The sequence below is a fragment of the Cervus elaphus genome, chromosome 4 (assembly GCF_910594005.1).
Source record: "Cervus elaphus chromosome 4, mCerEla1.1, whole genome shotgun sequence".
Classification (NCBI taxonomy): domain Eukaryota; kingdom Metazoa; phylum Chordata; class Mammalia; order Artiodactyla; family Cervidae; genus Cervus; species Cervus elaphus.
The window spans coordinates 10,171,565-10,185,478 of NC_057818.1; the positions used below are offsets into that span (position 1 = coordinate 10,171,565).

Sequence of the window (13,914 nt, forward strand, 5' to 3'; positions counted from 1 at the left end):
GATCAGTCACTGAGGTCTGTCTAGTTAGTTTCCAAAGCCTGACCAATGAAGGGTGCTGTGATGCCAAACTCTGGGACAGCCTCTGGGCAAAACTCTATGGGCCTGGAAAGGAACTGTTGCACAGTTTTGAAGTAGCAGCCGGTGTTTTAACTTGAATTGATACTGCTTTCTGCTGAAGTTGAGAGAAAAAGTGATGCTCTATAATCTTTCATTGCTTTGTGTTCTGTGAGGCCAGGGGTCCCTGCCCTGACACCGGTGTGGCTTGCCTCGCCCTAACCTGACTTTAAAGCGGTTGTATCATCACTAGAAGCGAACTGTGTCATTACCGGGGTTTCCTCTCCCCAAACAGCCTGTGGTGAAGATTGTGTACCAAGAAGACCACGCCAGGTTGACGTAGGGACGAGGAGAGCACGCCTGAGGTTTGAGCTGAGCCAAGGCTTCAGTCTCCCTGAAGCCTTGGCCATGGACTGACTGACGCCGTCTCTGCTCCATGCCTGCCCCGCCGCACCAGCCCTCTGAGCCTCACCGGTGCAGCTTGTTCTGTGCCTCGGGGCTTCAGGGCGTATGGGAGCGGCTGGTGGAAGCTGGGTGTGCTTAGATGAAGTTGGCAGATACCACGTTCCGATCTGCCCTGGTGAGGTGGTTGCTGCCCGGGCTCAGGTGACGGGCTTGTTTGCCGGTCACTGCTGGGGTTCACCGGGGCCTCGGGACTTTCGTCGGCGGTCCTGGGTAAAGGCATTCTCACAGCAGACTTCGGCTGTCCTCCCCCGCTTATTTAAACAGTGGACGCTCCTGTCCTTGGCCTGGAAAGGTGTCGCTGGGGCAGTCCGTGTGGTACCCTTGTTTCTCACATGCCCAGCGAGGGGAGAGGCTGCCTCCTTGAATTCGCACGGTAGCTGCAGCAGGGAGGGACCCACGTTAGCCCTGTCATACAGATGAGGAAACTGAGGCAGAGAGGCTCGATCGCTGGCCCACTTGGCAAAGCCAGCAACTCGGGCCAGCTTTCAGACTCGCCCCCGAGTCCAGTCCCCGCCGGGTAACCGCAGGGACACTCCTGTCACCACCTGTCACCTGAGGACTCGCCACCCGTGAGGGGTCCTGCTCCCCAGGGACCTGTCTCAGGGTTGGGGGGGTGGACACGGGTCTGGACACTCGTGCTGAGAGGCCCCAGCGTGGGACAGTCGGGTGAGGGACGGTGAAAGGCTGGGTGAGGCTGTGGGCATTCCGGAAGGTGTGGGGGACGCAGCATCTCTTTCCTGGTCCCGGATGGAGGTCTCCAGGAAGGCGTCCTGGAGAAGGAGTAAGGCGGCGGGGTCCAGAGGAAGAGGGACCCATGGGCCTGCCGGAGAGGGAGGGGGGCGAGGGGCCAGGACGGGCTGTGCTGTGGTTCAGGGGGACCCGGCGTGTGAACCTGGGGGCGCTGCAGAGAGGTCTCCTCCGGCACTGGGTAGCCAAGAGTGTGGACGGAAGAGACAGATCCAGAGTGGGGACACGGGTGAGGCTGCTGCTCGGCCTCTGGGCTTGGCCCGGGCCTGCTGCGGGGCCTGGGGTCAGCCGCTCACCCTGTCTGTGTGTTTCGGGTTCTTTGAGGAATGGAGACAGTTTTCCTCTCAGGGATGGGGGGGCTTAGATAGTATCCATCGAGCCCTCAGTGTGTGATGCCTGGAGCCAGGCAGCGCCGCCCCCCCCCCCCCAGATGCTGAATGTTGCCACCTGTATGTGATAATCTTCCCAGGGGGTCCGTCCCCACCGTCGCCCCTGGGAGGATGAGTCCGAGGCTGGCAGGGCTTGAGAGGGAGGCCTGGTTTGGAGTGGAGTAAGTGGCCTGTCCACGACATGGGGATGGACTTGACTGTGGGGTCCTCCAGAGGCGAATGGCTCCCAAATCCACGGCGTGTGGTCTGGTCCCCGGGGGCCCTTTGCACAGAGCAGTGCATGGTTCAGGGGAGTGAGTGAGCCACAAAGCTGCCGTGGCCTACGGAGATCCCGAATTGGAGAACTAGGGTTTTGGGTGAGCTCTAAGAGTGGTTTTGGGGGGCCGGATAGGGCGGCGGGTGAGAGCAAGAGGGTTAAGCAGAGAGGCAGTGATGAAAAAGAGCCCTCTCCTCTGTGTTCTCAAGAGCCGCGGTCAGAGACTGAGCTCCACGCTGCTCCTGGGTCGGGCAGTGTGGTGGAGAATTTCTGCAGGCAGAGGAAGCGGGGAGCAGGGTGGGGGTTGGGGGAGGGAAAACTCTCCGCCACTGTGATTTGCGCATGCGCGAGGGCCAAGCGGAAAGCAGGGGAGAGACTCAGAGGAGGAGGGCGCCCGCCAGGTGAGCTGGAAGAGTGGGGCTTCCCAGGGGCCAGCTTGAGAGCTGAAACTAAAGACGGTTGGCTCCACACAGGAGAACAACATGAAGTACTGGGAGAAGAACCAGTCCATTGCCATCGAGCTCTCGGACCTCGTCGTCTACTGCAAGCCAACCAGCAAGACCAAGGACAACCTCGGTACGCTGCCGCTGCCTCCCCAGCTTGGCGAGCACGGGTTCCTTTCTGAGCCTGGCGCTGTCACGCAGCATGGTGACCGTGGTACCTGCTCACTCTGCATGCCAAGTGGGAACGTCCCCGTCAGAGTGTCCTCGGGGCCAGGATGCTGGTGAAGCAGGCCCTTCTGGGTATCTTTAGAAGGAGAAACCCTCTTAAGGGCTGGATTGGTTGTTTTTTTTCCTGCCGACATAACCAATTACTACACATTTGGTGGCAGAACATATGTTTATTCTCTCATAGTCGTGGACAGAAATCCAAAGTCAGTATCACTGAGATGAAATCAAGGTGTCAGCAGGGCCCCTGCTCCCTCCAGAGGAGGATCTGGTCCTGGCCTCCGGCAGCTTCTGGTGGCCGCTGGCATTCCTTGGCTTGTGGCCACGTCCCTCCAGTCCCCACCTTTGTGGTCGTGTTGCCTTCTCTTCTCTGTAGTCACATCTCCCTCAACCTCTCAAGTACAAAGTTTCACTTAGGGCCAGGTAATCGCCCCACTTCAAGCCCTCCATCTGCCAAGTCCCTTTGAAAGAACATAGTCAGGTTCCAGAGATCAGGACCTGGATATCTTTGGAGGCCTGCTGCAGGAAAATTCAAAAGTGGATCTTTGACCACATTTTCCAAAGCAGCAGGTTCTTTGCACTAATAATGGTCTTAGTCGTATTTTCTTTCCCCTTTCAAGCAATTCCTGTAGTTGCTTGTAATTCCAGGGCAGACCAGAGAACCTGTAATTCCAGGGCAGAGAGAGAGGCAGTCCTAAACCCCGGAGTTCATGGTCACCTGGAGGCTGGTCCCTGGGCACCTCTCGATGTCCAGGGCAAGAGGCTGGAGCTCTTAACTGGAGTCGGCCAGGCCCGGCATGTTTAGGAGCTCTCCCACCTAAAGCAGAGCTTTATCCAAACAGCTCAAGGATTGTTCACGTTTCCCTCTACGCCGCTTCCCATTCATTGTCCCTCCTCAGGCACCCCATCTCCTCTCTCTCTCCCCTTCCTGCGGGAGGGCTGTTCTCCCTCCATCAAGATGCTGGGTTCACTCATCTCACGTCTGCGACACCTTCGCTGGGGAAGCCAGGCCCCTGTCTGTGTCTGCTACTCCTCAGATCTCCTCCCTGCTGATCCCTTCCTGCACCACACCTTTCTATAACTGTATTCTGTATCGCTTTAGTGGTTTCCTGCACAAGGCTGCTGGTAGTTTTAAACAAAAAAGCAGATTACATTAATCCTAGACTGAGGCGGTGGGAACCCTGGGCTGCCTTTTCATCTCTGAGACTTCTCCAGAGGGCAAGAGCCTGCTGCAGAACCAGTTACACGGGGATCGTTACAACCACTTGAACGTCTCCGAGAGAGGTTCTGGGTTGCATTTGATGACCTGCACATCCTGCCAGTGGCATTAAGAAAAACCCACGAGACACAGGATAAATGTTGACTCCCTCTCTTTGTGCAGAAAACCCCGACTTCCGAGAAATCCGCTCCTTCGTGGAGACAAAGGCTGACAGTATCGTCAGACAGAAGCCCGGCGATCTCCTGAAATATAATCAAAAGGGTCTGACCCGTGTTTACCCCAAAGGACAGCGGGTGGACTCGTCCAACTACGACCCCTTCCGCCTCTGGCTGTGTGGCTCCCAGATGGTGGCGCTCAATTTCCAGACTCCAGGTAACGGGGGCTGATTGTGGCCAATAAATCTATGACGGGGCATCATTCCAGGTACATTCTTCTGGGGCCGCCAGTGCGATGTGGTGGCCGGAGCACGTAGCTTTTCTTAGGAGCCGTCAGAGTTCACCCAGCGTGCTTGCGTGAGGTCCCGTCCCTTGCGTGGAGCGGTGAAGGGGACCACAGGCCATGCCAGGCCTTTGTGTTTGGCGGGCTTCTCGATAGTAAGTGACAGACACGGGGTCGGTCTGGTGTCAGGGAGGAAAGGAAATGCGTTTGCTCATGTAATTTAAAAGTCTAGGAGTGGAGCTTCAGGCACAGCTGGATCCAGGTGTCCCGTGGCTATGTCCTGGCCCCCCTCCTCTTTGGGGCCATCCCTCTGTGGCGGCTTTCTGCTCGGGCTCTCTTCTGGAGATAACCATCTGCTGGAAAAAGCCAACACGCCCAACTTCTTCATGCAGAGGGTAGCGTTAATTACCGTGCATGGTGTAGAGGCACTGTGGTGGTTCTCCCAGCCTCTTTGGAGGACCTGTTCATCAGTACTGTCTCTCTCGTGTTGTTTTTGTGCCTGTGTCAAAGACCACTGAGTGGAACCATCATGTCCTCAACTGGCGCCCTGCTGAGGCGGGCCGAGGTGACTTCCCTTCACTGCTGTTGCAGATGGCACTGACCCCGTAACCTTGTGTGAACCTCCCTTCACGCGTGGGAGCACCTGTGGTGCAGGGCGGATGCAACAGCTTTGAGCAACTTGGCCCCGAGCGAAACCACTGCACGCTGGTATCCAGGAGTGTCTGGGCAAAGACACTCTGGCAGACCACCTCCACGGAGACTGTGGGCGGGAATGAAAACTCTTTCTGGCTTAACTTCACCACCTTAGTTTTAGCAAACGCCTGTCTTTGAAAGTGAAAACTGGTATCACACTGGTCAGAGCTTCCCTTACTGGTAACTTCTCTGAGTAACAGAGAAGTTAACCAGTTTTTCATATCCATAAGAAACATAGGCATTTTTTTTTCTGCAGACTATATTTGTGCTTCTTATTTTTCTAAGGGGGTGTAGGTATTCACAGCAGTTATCAGATTTCTTAATAGGTTAAAGTTACCTGTCAGTGGACTGAAACAGATTTTTCTAAAGCATGTCAGATTCTATGGAAATTTTCTCCTGTGTAAAAATGTTTAGCTTTGAGTACATTCTGGACTTTGTATCATACTGGGAAAGTTGTCCCCAGTGTGAGCTTTTTTTTTTAATCCAATTTTCTTCCAATAACATGAGTTTTTAATAAATTTTTAAACCCATAGTTTTAAGTCAGATACCTATTTTAACAGCCACCTCAAATGATTTTTACCTTTTATTGGGGTATAGTTGCTTTTGTAGTGTTGTGTTAGTTTCAGCTATACAGTGAAGTGAATCAGCTGTCTGTGGACATACATCCTCCCTCTTGGACTTCCCACCCCACCCCTCTCGGTCACCGCAGAGCTTCGTGCAGAGCTCCCCGACTACACGGCAGGTTCCCGCTGGCTATCTGTTTTATAGATGGCAGTGAACACACCTCAGTCCTAGTCTCCTGCTGTGTCCACATGTCCGTTCCCTACATCTGCGTCTCTGTTCCTGGCCTAGGGTCATCAGTGCCGTTTTTCTAGATTCCACATATATGCATCAGTATTTGATACCTGTTTTTCTCTCTTGGACTTACTTCACTCTGGGTGATAGACTCTGGGTCCATCCACCTCTCTACAAATGACCCAGTTTTGTTCCTGTTTTATGGCTGAATAGTATTCCGGTGTATACATGTGTCACATCTTCTTTATCCAGTCATCTGTCGGTGTGCCTGAGATTACTTCTGGAGAAGCCCCTTGGGGCCCCCTTTCTTGCCCTGCTCTCGGCAGCAGCTCTCTCTCCTCCCCAGATAAGTACATGCAGATGAACCACGCCCTGTTCTCCCTCAGTGGGCGGACGGGCTACGTCCTGCAGCCTGAGAGCATGAGGGCGGAGAAGTACGACCCCATGCCACCCGAGTCCCAGAGGAAGATCCTGATGACCCTGACGGTCAAGGTAAGGCCCCGCCCTCTGCCTGGCCTCCTTGTGTGAACCGTCAACACCCAGACACGGTTGAGGACCTTCACTGTGGTGCCCGCCAGGGTCGTTGCAGGGGCAGAGAGGCGGGAGGGCGTCTCCCCAGGTCCATCGTGGTCACCTCCCCTTGTTGTTGGTGGGGTGAGTTACAGATCCATCTCTTGCTGGGATCAGCAGGGTCAGCATCTGGTCAGAGAGAGAGAAATAAAACAGGTGCGACATGGCTCTCTGCTCTTTACTGAGGAGAGGGCTTATCCCTGCAATGGCCACTTTGAGGGATGGAAGCTTTTTAAAACAGAGCCAACTTTTAGACATTGCGTTGTCTCTTAGTGAAGAGTTTCTGTTTTCTCCTGTTTGGAAACTATGCAAGGTAGGGAAATGAATTGTGTTTCTCATAAGATTAAGGGGGCTTCCCTGGTGGCTCTGATGGTAAAGAATCTGCCTGTAATTCAGGAGATCTAGGTTCAGTCCCTGGGTTGGGAAGATCCCTTGGGAAAGGGAATGGCTACCCACTCCAGTGTTCTTACCTGGAGAATCCCATGGACAGAGGAGGCTGGTGGGCTATAGTCCATGGGGTCTCAGAGAGCCAGACATGATGGAAGTGATTCACACACACACACACACACACACAAGATTAAGGAAGAGACACTGAGGCATATGTGACCAAAGGTCTTAAAAGGCTCATTACAAAAAGAATTGGACATTCTCCCCATCCTTTCCCTGGAGGAGCTGGGAAACTGAGTGGGCGAAATCTGTCTCTGTAGGTGTCCCCCGGGTGTTGTGACTCTGTGTGCAGGGAGGTCTCCCTGTTGAGTCTGGTGCGGGGCTCTGATCCTGGCTCATCCTTGCGGGCCCTGGGACTCTGCCCTGACTCCACTCACCCGTTTCCTCGTCCACAACAGGGAAGCGGTGGGGGTGTCTGCTCCCGGAGGGTGTAGCACCTCACCAGTGATGAGGAAGCGAGAACCCACCCATGTAGAACTCTCCAGCTCTGCCCAGGGTGGAGTGCGAGGGGGGAGGGGCGGAAGAATTCTAACACTTGGCTCTTGGGGTCCTAGGTTCTGGGGGCCCGTCATCTCCCCAAACCCGGACGAAGCATCGCGTGTCCCTTTGTGGAGGTGGAGATCTGTGGAGCAGAGTATGACAACAACAAGTTCAAGACGACAGTTGTGAGTAAGTTGCCTGGGTCCTTCCCTCACTGAGACTTCAGGCGAGCTGAGTCGCACATTGGGGGTGCTGGTTGGCGGGGCTTCACTAACGCACTGGTGGCCGGGTCTTTCCCGTCGTGCCCCTGCCCTCTGTGGGCAGCTCGGAGGGGCAGCGGAGGGCATGGGACTCAAGAGCTGGACCCACCGCGGTGTTTCTCAGCCCGTCACCCACGTCAGGAGGCCTGGGCGAGGCCGCGGCTCCCTGTGCCCATCACGCTGGAGTGTCCCCTCTATGGATCAGCCCCCACCTAAGTCCAGGGCTCAGAGAGGATGCGGCTGACCCGCCCCCAAGGCTGCAGCCAAACTTGGGTGATCTGAGCCCACAGTGGGCGGGGAGGCCCAGAGAAATGGCTTGTTCTGCCACTTGAAGCCTGGGAAGAATTGAACTAGGGGCCTTTCTGGGCTTGGGATCGCTGGCCCCTGGTAAAAGGCAGGGATAAGAGCTCACAGACTGGCCGGTGAAGCTGGCCCTGTGGAGGGTGAAGGTCGCCTCTCTTCCCTGCCCCCTGAGGCTGGCTCTCCCCAGGGACTCCAGAACCCACCACCTGTTCAGAGCCTGGCCCACCTCCCCCACCAGATGAGGGATGTGGCCCCCACCTTGTCTTTTCTTTCTTACAAACGTGTTGTTGCTCTGTGGGCCACCTCCCATCCCTCCCACGTACCAGGGAGTTGAGATGGGAGAGCTCTAAGGAGAGGTGGTCCCGTCCGCTCTGCTTACTGAGGGCCAGGTCTGCGATGCCACTAAAAAAAAAAGATCAGATCTTGGCCTAGATGTGTATCTACATGGCTGCTAAGGAGATCCAAAGCTGCTGGGTGTAGAGATGGTGAGCTGAGAAGGGGCAGGACAAATGGGGCCCCTGAAAGAGCCTGGATCTTCTTCCAGATGACAATGGCCTCAGCCCTGTTTGGACCCCAATGCAGGAGAAGGTGACGTTTGAGATTTATGATCCCAACCTTGCATTTCTGCGCTTTGTGGTTTATGAGGAAGATATGTTCAGCGATCCCAACTTTCTGGCCCATGCCACGTACCCCATTAAAGGAATCAAGTCAGGTAAGGCCCCTTTTAATTACAGCGTTCAGTTTTCTTGGCCTCATCTTTTGGTTCGCATTGCCGGCTTTTGGGAAGAATGGAGCCTTTGTCTTGGTTTGTATTCAGTCGTGGGTAGGTTGAGCAGTGGATCCTCATGGGAGTCCCGTGAGCAGGACAGAGACAGGGAGGGAGGCAGGATGGGGTGCTGGGCGGCTCCGGGGGGCTCCTGCATCCAGCATTGGATTACTACCTGACGGTCCACTTGGCACTGTAATTGGGTTTCGTTTTGGAAACTTAGACTCTGTTGGCCTCTCTCAGGCAGGCTCAGGGGCTGGTTAGGTGCTTATAGGGGAGGACAAGGCCCAGAGCCACGGCCTTAGGTCCCTTCTCCCCGCCTCATCCTGGGCAAGTCATCTGGGCTGTCAGAGCATCACCTTCCTCTTCTCTGAGGTTGGCTGATTCACTTCTGATGCTCTCCCATGCTGGGCAAAACAACCCCCTGCGTGCCTGGAGAGGGGCCCTGTATTTCTGGGAAAAAACAGCCACAGATCCTCACTGGTCCCTGTTTTTCAAGGATCATTTTTTCAAGAGAAAAAGACCACTCTCCTTTTAGTAATTTGTATACACAGATAGTCTTTTCTCTTGATGTTGCTTGAAAACCTTGGGTCTTATTTATTTATTTTTTTAAATTCTTTCTCAACTTGGAAACATATTAGATACTCCCTAAATTTCTACACCTTTCTTTGTCTCTGCCTTTGATCATTTCTACAACTAGGTGAGTGTGTGTGGGGTGGGGGGAAATCCAGGTTCCTGGACCTGTCCCAGGGTGTTCTCATTCAGGCCCTCCGGGGTGGGGCCCAGGAACTGCATGTGCAGCCAGCTCCTCAGCTGACACTTGGAGAAAACTGAGCGAGACCTCGGCTGCCCCCTTTTGAGGAAACACATTCCCACTTGAGAAATACTTGCCTGATTAGAAACACCATACCGTTTTCCTGATTTGCTAAGAGCAGTGTACACTCGTTTGTAAGTCCGAGAGGCCCGATTTTGCCAGTCCTCTGGGTTAACTTACCCCCACTTCCCAGTAAACGACATTAAACTCGGCTATTTAGCTGCAGGACTTCTGCACTCTGCAAGTCACCTCCTTTACATCAGTAAGTCAGGCTTACGATGGATGTCTTTTTTTTTTTTTTCCATAAACAATAATGTATATTTTTGCAACAAATAATGTGGCAATAATGCTCGTAAATCAAAAATTAGAAGAGTACTAGGGTAAATAGACAAGAACATTGTAAGGGGCATTCCCTGGTGGTGCAGTGGTGAGGATTCCATGCTTCCACTGCAGGGGGGCACAGGTTTGATCCCTGTTCAGGGAACTAAGATCACACACTCAGTGCAGAGCTGCCAAACAAACAAACAGAAAATCCACATTGTAGGGGATTCCAGTTCCAGTTCAGTTGCTCGTTCATGTTCAACTCTTTGCGACCTCAGGGACTGCAGCACGCCAGGCCTCCCTGTCCATCACCAACTCTCAGAGTTTACTCAAACTCATCTCCATTGAGTCGGTGATGCCATCCAACCATCTCATCCTCAACTTCTCCTCCTGCCCTCAATCTTTCCCAGCATCAGGGTCTTTTCAGTGAGTCAGCTCTTCGCATCAGGTGGCGGCGGATTTCTCTGTGGTAGTTGTGCCCCTCCCCTCTGGACACAGCAGCCCTCGGACGCGTCCCGCACGGAGCAGGGGCCCTGCCGTGTCGCCCTCCAGACGGGGTCCTGACGGAGCCCTGCGCCCCTCCCAGGACCCAGAGAGCAGCCAGCTGATGCGCAGCCGCCTTAACTGGGTGGACTTCTCTAGAAAACGCTGTGACTGAGCTTGGGGGGATTTAGAGCACAAAGAACATCTCAAGGATGATACAGAATGTGACCGGCTGTGAGATGCTCCCAGGAAGACCTTCTCTCCCGCTCCTGCCTGGGACATCCATATTCATGGAGGGCATGCCACAGAATAACAATACCTTTGTGCATAAGGCTTCGGGGGGGCCTTCTGAGCTCGAAAATAAACCCTGCCCATTGTTACCAGGAATGCATTTAAGCCTTTAAGCCAGCTGGAGCTCAGCAAAGAGGGAAAACAGCATTTATTGTGCTCCGTGCCTCAAAACTCTCTCTCTCTTAATCCTCGCAGCAGTCCTGTGAAAGGAGTTTTATCATCTCCAGTTTTTAAATATAAGCCCTCTGGGGCCGAGAGATGTTAATTAACTAGCTCAGGGGTCACGCACCTGTCCGACCAGAGCCTGGGATTCAGACCCGGGAATGCCTTGACTTCAACCCCATGTTCTTCTTACTCTGCCAGCCACCCTCGGGGCCGCCGCAACTCCTGACCAGCCAAGTACTGATGCTGCTTCAAGCGGTGTCTCCGTTTCCCTTTCCTCTCGGGTCTTGCTTGTGTCAATCAGAATATAAATGGCATCAGTTTCTAGTGAAACTGGCCAGCACCTTTCAGCCCCATCCACATGAAGGGCTGCTGGTAACAATGAGACTTGGGCGGTGGCAGGACGTCTGTGGACCTAGAGACGTCCCTCCGAGGGCAGGGGCGGAGCTCACTGCCCCAAACGGGGCGGCCTGCGCTGGGCACTGGGCTGGCCCACTCTGGGTGGGTGGGCAGCCTCCCTGAGCATCAGGGGGCGCTTTGCACTGCAGTACGTCCTGGCAGTCGATGAGCACCTACACTGACAGCTTCCAGAGACCAGCTCCGTAGAGGTGCGGAACCTCAGCCCCGGCCTCTGGAGTCAGTATCTGCATTTTAACAAGACCCAGAGGTGATTCACATCTTAGCATAATTCCTAACACGTATAAGGGGAAAACACTTCAGAAAACTTCTGTACAGCAGAAATCAAGGAGAGCAGGGTCCCCCAGAATCCTTCAAGGAGAAGAGTGTGACCTGAGAGTTTTGTGCCCACTCAAGTGTAAAATCAAAGGATGGATATGTTCAAACTGGCATAGTCCGGGGATTATATGTTCCCATGAGCTCGTACTGAAGATCACAAAAGACAATTTTAGCCAGCCAGAATATCTAATGGAAAAAGGTCAGTTCAGTAAGGAGGTGGTGAGCATTGGACATTGAAAAAAAATCATTGTGTGTAAGTTTTACATCACAAAAAGGACACTGGACAAATACTGAGTTCTTGTTCATGAGATTCATGCTGACAGAAGAAGAAGTGTATAGATGTCTTCATCTTTCTTTGAAACAGGAAGTAAATATCACGCAATAGATTAGTGGGTGAATAAGCATAAGTAAAAGGTTAACGTAAGATTTAAGTCGTGGGTGTTCAAGCGTTCCTTATTGTATTCTTTTGGCCTTTGCTAAATATCAGGAAAACTAAGCCTCCCTTTGTGGGAAAATTATGGTTACAAAATGGAATGCAAATATTACATACTACATCAATGTGGAAATAATAATACAGTTTACCTAATTAGGGAAGGGAAAGGGAGAGATGCTATGAAGTTATGTAAGCATGCCAGTGTCCTCATCATAAGTGGCACAGAGGGAGAGATTCAATAGATATTAGTTAAAGATGATAAATCAACTAACAGACTAAAAGGTTCTTAGATAGAAGGATAATCATCAAACAAGCCAAAACCTGACTGGCGGAAGGCACTTTGTGCGTTGCTTGTCCCAGAAAATCAGTATATACAAGGCAAATATAAAGCTCTCAAGGTAAAAATCTCTACTTACTAATAAGCCACAGGGATGTACTGTATAACAGCATAAAGAATGTGGTCAGTAATACTGTACTTACTTCGGGACAGATGGTTACTGGAGTTATTGTGATAATCATTTCATAGTACATGCAGATGTCAAATCACTATACGATATGCTTGAAACTAATGTTATATTGTACATCAACTATGTTTCCATTTAAGAAAAAGCTTTGAAGTCAAACTAGGGCTACATAGTGAATCCCTAAGATACAGTGTTCAGTGGAACCTGTAAGATTCAGAATGGCTGGTTTTAAAGGAAAGGAAAGGCTGTGATTTTAAAGGAAACACACACTGCATAGATGATTTTGGAAAGCTGTTAACAATGGTTCCTTCTGTAATAAGAGGTACGAGTGGGTGGGAATGAGATGTTAATTTCTGCTGTCTATTCAGTTCTACTGCTCTATCAAAACAAGCCAAACAACCAGCCTTTAAGATGTGTTGCCTTAAACATTACTCACTGGGGAGGGGTGGGGGGACTGCAGCCCCATCTTAACCCTCTCCCTCAATAAAAAGAAACATTTAAATGACTGGCAGACACAGGTCCTCACTACAAATAGGGAATGGCAAACTACAAATAGGGAAATGGCATCCCCCTTTTAGGGGAGGATGATCAACAGGGCAAACTGCCAAGGGATGGAAAGATTTCTTCCCAGTGGACATCTTTGAAAACACTCGCTCGTCCCAGGCTTTGTGACAGGGCTGAGTGAAGAAGATGGATGTGGGGATTCATTACTCCTTTGCCTCTTTTGGGCTCAGGAATATTTAAGGGACGGAAACCACAGCTGTAGAGCGTCTGAATTCAGTGTGCAGTGTTCTGTGGGCTTTAATTCTTCCGAGCCATCTGCATTTCTAGAGGGCAGGCATTTTTAACTTCATTTCTCTGGCTGGACCTGGCAGTCGGCGTGTTCTGCAGCCCCACTCCCCAACCATCAGGCGTGGGGTGGGGAGGGACCTCTGGCTTCCAGAAGGGAAGTCAGCCCCCCAGCACGGGGCCTGCACCTCTCCGCTCCGTGCACTGGGCGCCTGATCCCTGGGTACTCCAAGAAAAGCAGAGATCTGACGTGAACTGGTTTGTGTTTTCGACCTGCAGGATTTAGATCTGTTCCTCTGAAGAACGGCTACAGTGAAGACATTGAGCTGGCGTCCCTCCTGGTTTTCTGTGAGATGCGGCCAGTCCTGGTGAGTGGAGAAACACCAGTGGGGGCTCACTGAGCCACGTCTGTGGCAGGGGGGAGGTGGAGACGACCTCTGAGTGTGGCTGAAGGACTTGGAAAACATTTGAGAGCCATCTAGCCAAGCGCGCCACACCATAAAAGGAGGATTCCTTTTAGCTACACATGTCCTCCGAGGTCCTCGGGTTTTCCTTCCAGTGGCCTGTCTTTTTGCAGGATGCTGGACAGGTCTATGAATAGGGTTGTGTTGCTAGAAAGGGGGAAGCTCTTTGGAAGTTCCCTGCTTTCATTTCAGAGCCAGGCAAGACGAAGCCCTTCTGGGCACACTCGCCCTTCCGGCGTGCTTTCTTCCACCTGGTATTCTGGTACTCCCTTCCAGAGTTCCGCAAGTGTCCCATAGGGTCTCGTCACGGCTTGTCCTGCAGAAGGAAATTCACAGACGTCAGCTTCCCACAGGGAGCGGCACTCCCCTTGTGGTTCTTTCTGCTCTTGGTGGAGCCTGCCTTCTTGG

At 52.6% G+C, this 13,914-nt stretch overlaps 1 protein-coding gene and 1 long non-coding RNA gene across 5 annotated transcripts in view; one reads left to right on the forward strand and one right to left on the reverse strand.

Annotated features, from left to right (window-relative positions):
- Positions 1 to 13,914, forward strand: part of PLCG2 (phospholipase C gamma 2) — a 166,756-nt gene that overhangs the window by 124,132 nt on the left and 28,710 nt on the right. For 2 of the 3 annotated variants that reach the window (XM_043898142.1, XM_043898141.1), the window contains exons 26-31: positions 2,385 to 2,487; positions 3,961 to 4,170; positions 6,071 to 6,216; positions 7,296 to 7,410; positions 8,329 to 8,496; positions 13,322 to 13,410. In XM_043898142.1, coding sequence (XP_043754077.1) covers positions 2,385 to 2,487; positions 3,961 to 4,170; positions 6,071 to 6,216; positions 7,296 to 7,410; positions 8,329 to 8,496; positions 13,322 to 13,410 — 831 coding nt within the window. The remainder of the gene's footprint in view (positions 1 to 2,384; positions 2,488 to 3,960; positions 4,171 to 6,070; positions 6,217 to 7,295; positions 7,411 to 8,328; positions 8,497 to 13,321; positions 13,411 to 13,914) is intronic. The other variant, XR_006340442.1, reaches the window with a different exon arrangement.
- Positions 1 to 13,914, reverse strand: part of LOC122691565 — a 41,509-nt gene that overhangs the window by 1,077 nt on the left and 26,518 nt on the right. The window contains exons 2-4 of one of the 2 annotated variants that reach the window (XR_006340444.1): positions 8,043 to 8,186; positions 7,119 to 7,363; positions 6,282 to 6,423 (exon numbers count right to left, since the gene is read on the reverse strand). This is a non-coding gene — a long non-coding RNA (uncharacterized LOC122691565). The remainder of the gene's footprint in view (positions 1 to 6,281; positions 6,424 to 7,118; positions 7,364 to 8,042; positions 8,187 to 13,914) is intronic. The other variant, XR_006340443.1, reaches the window with a different exon arrangement.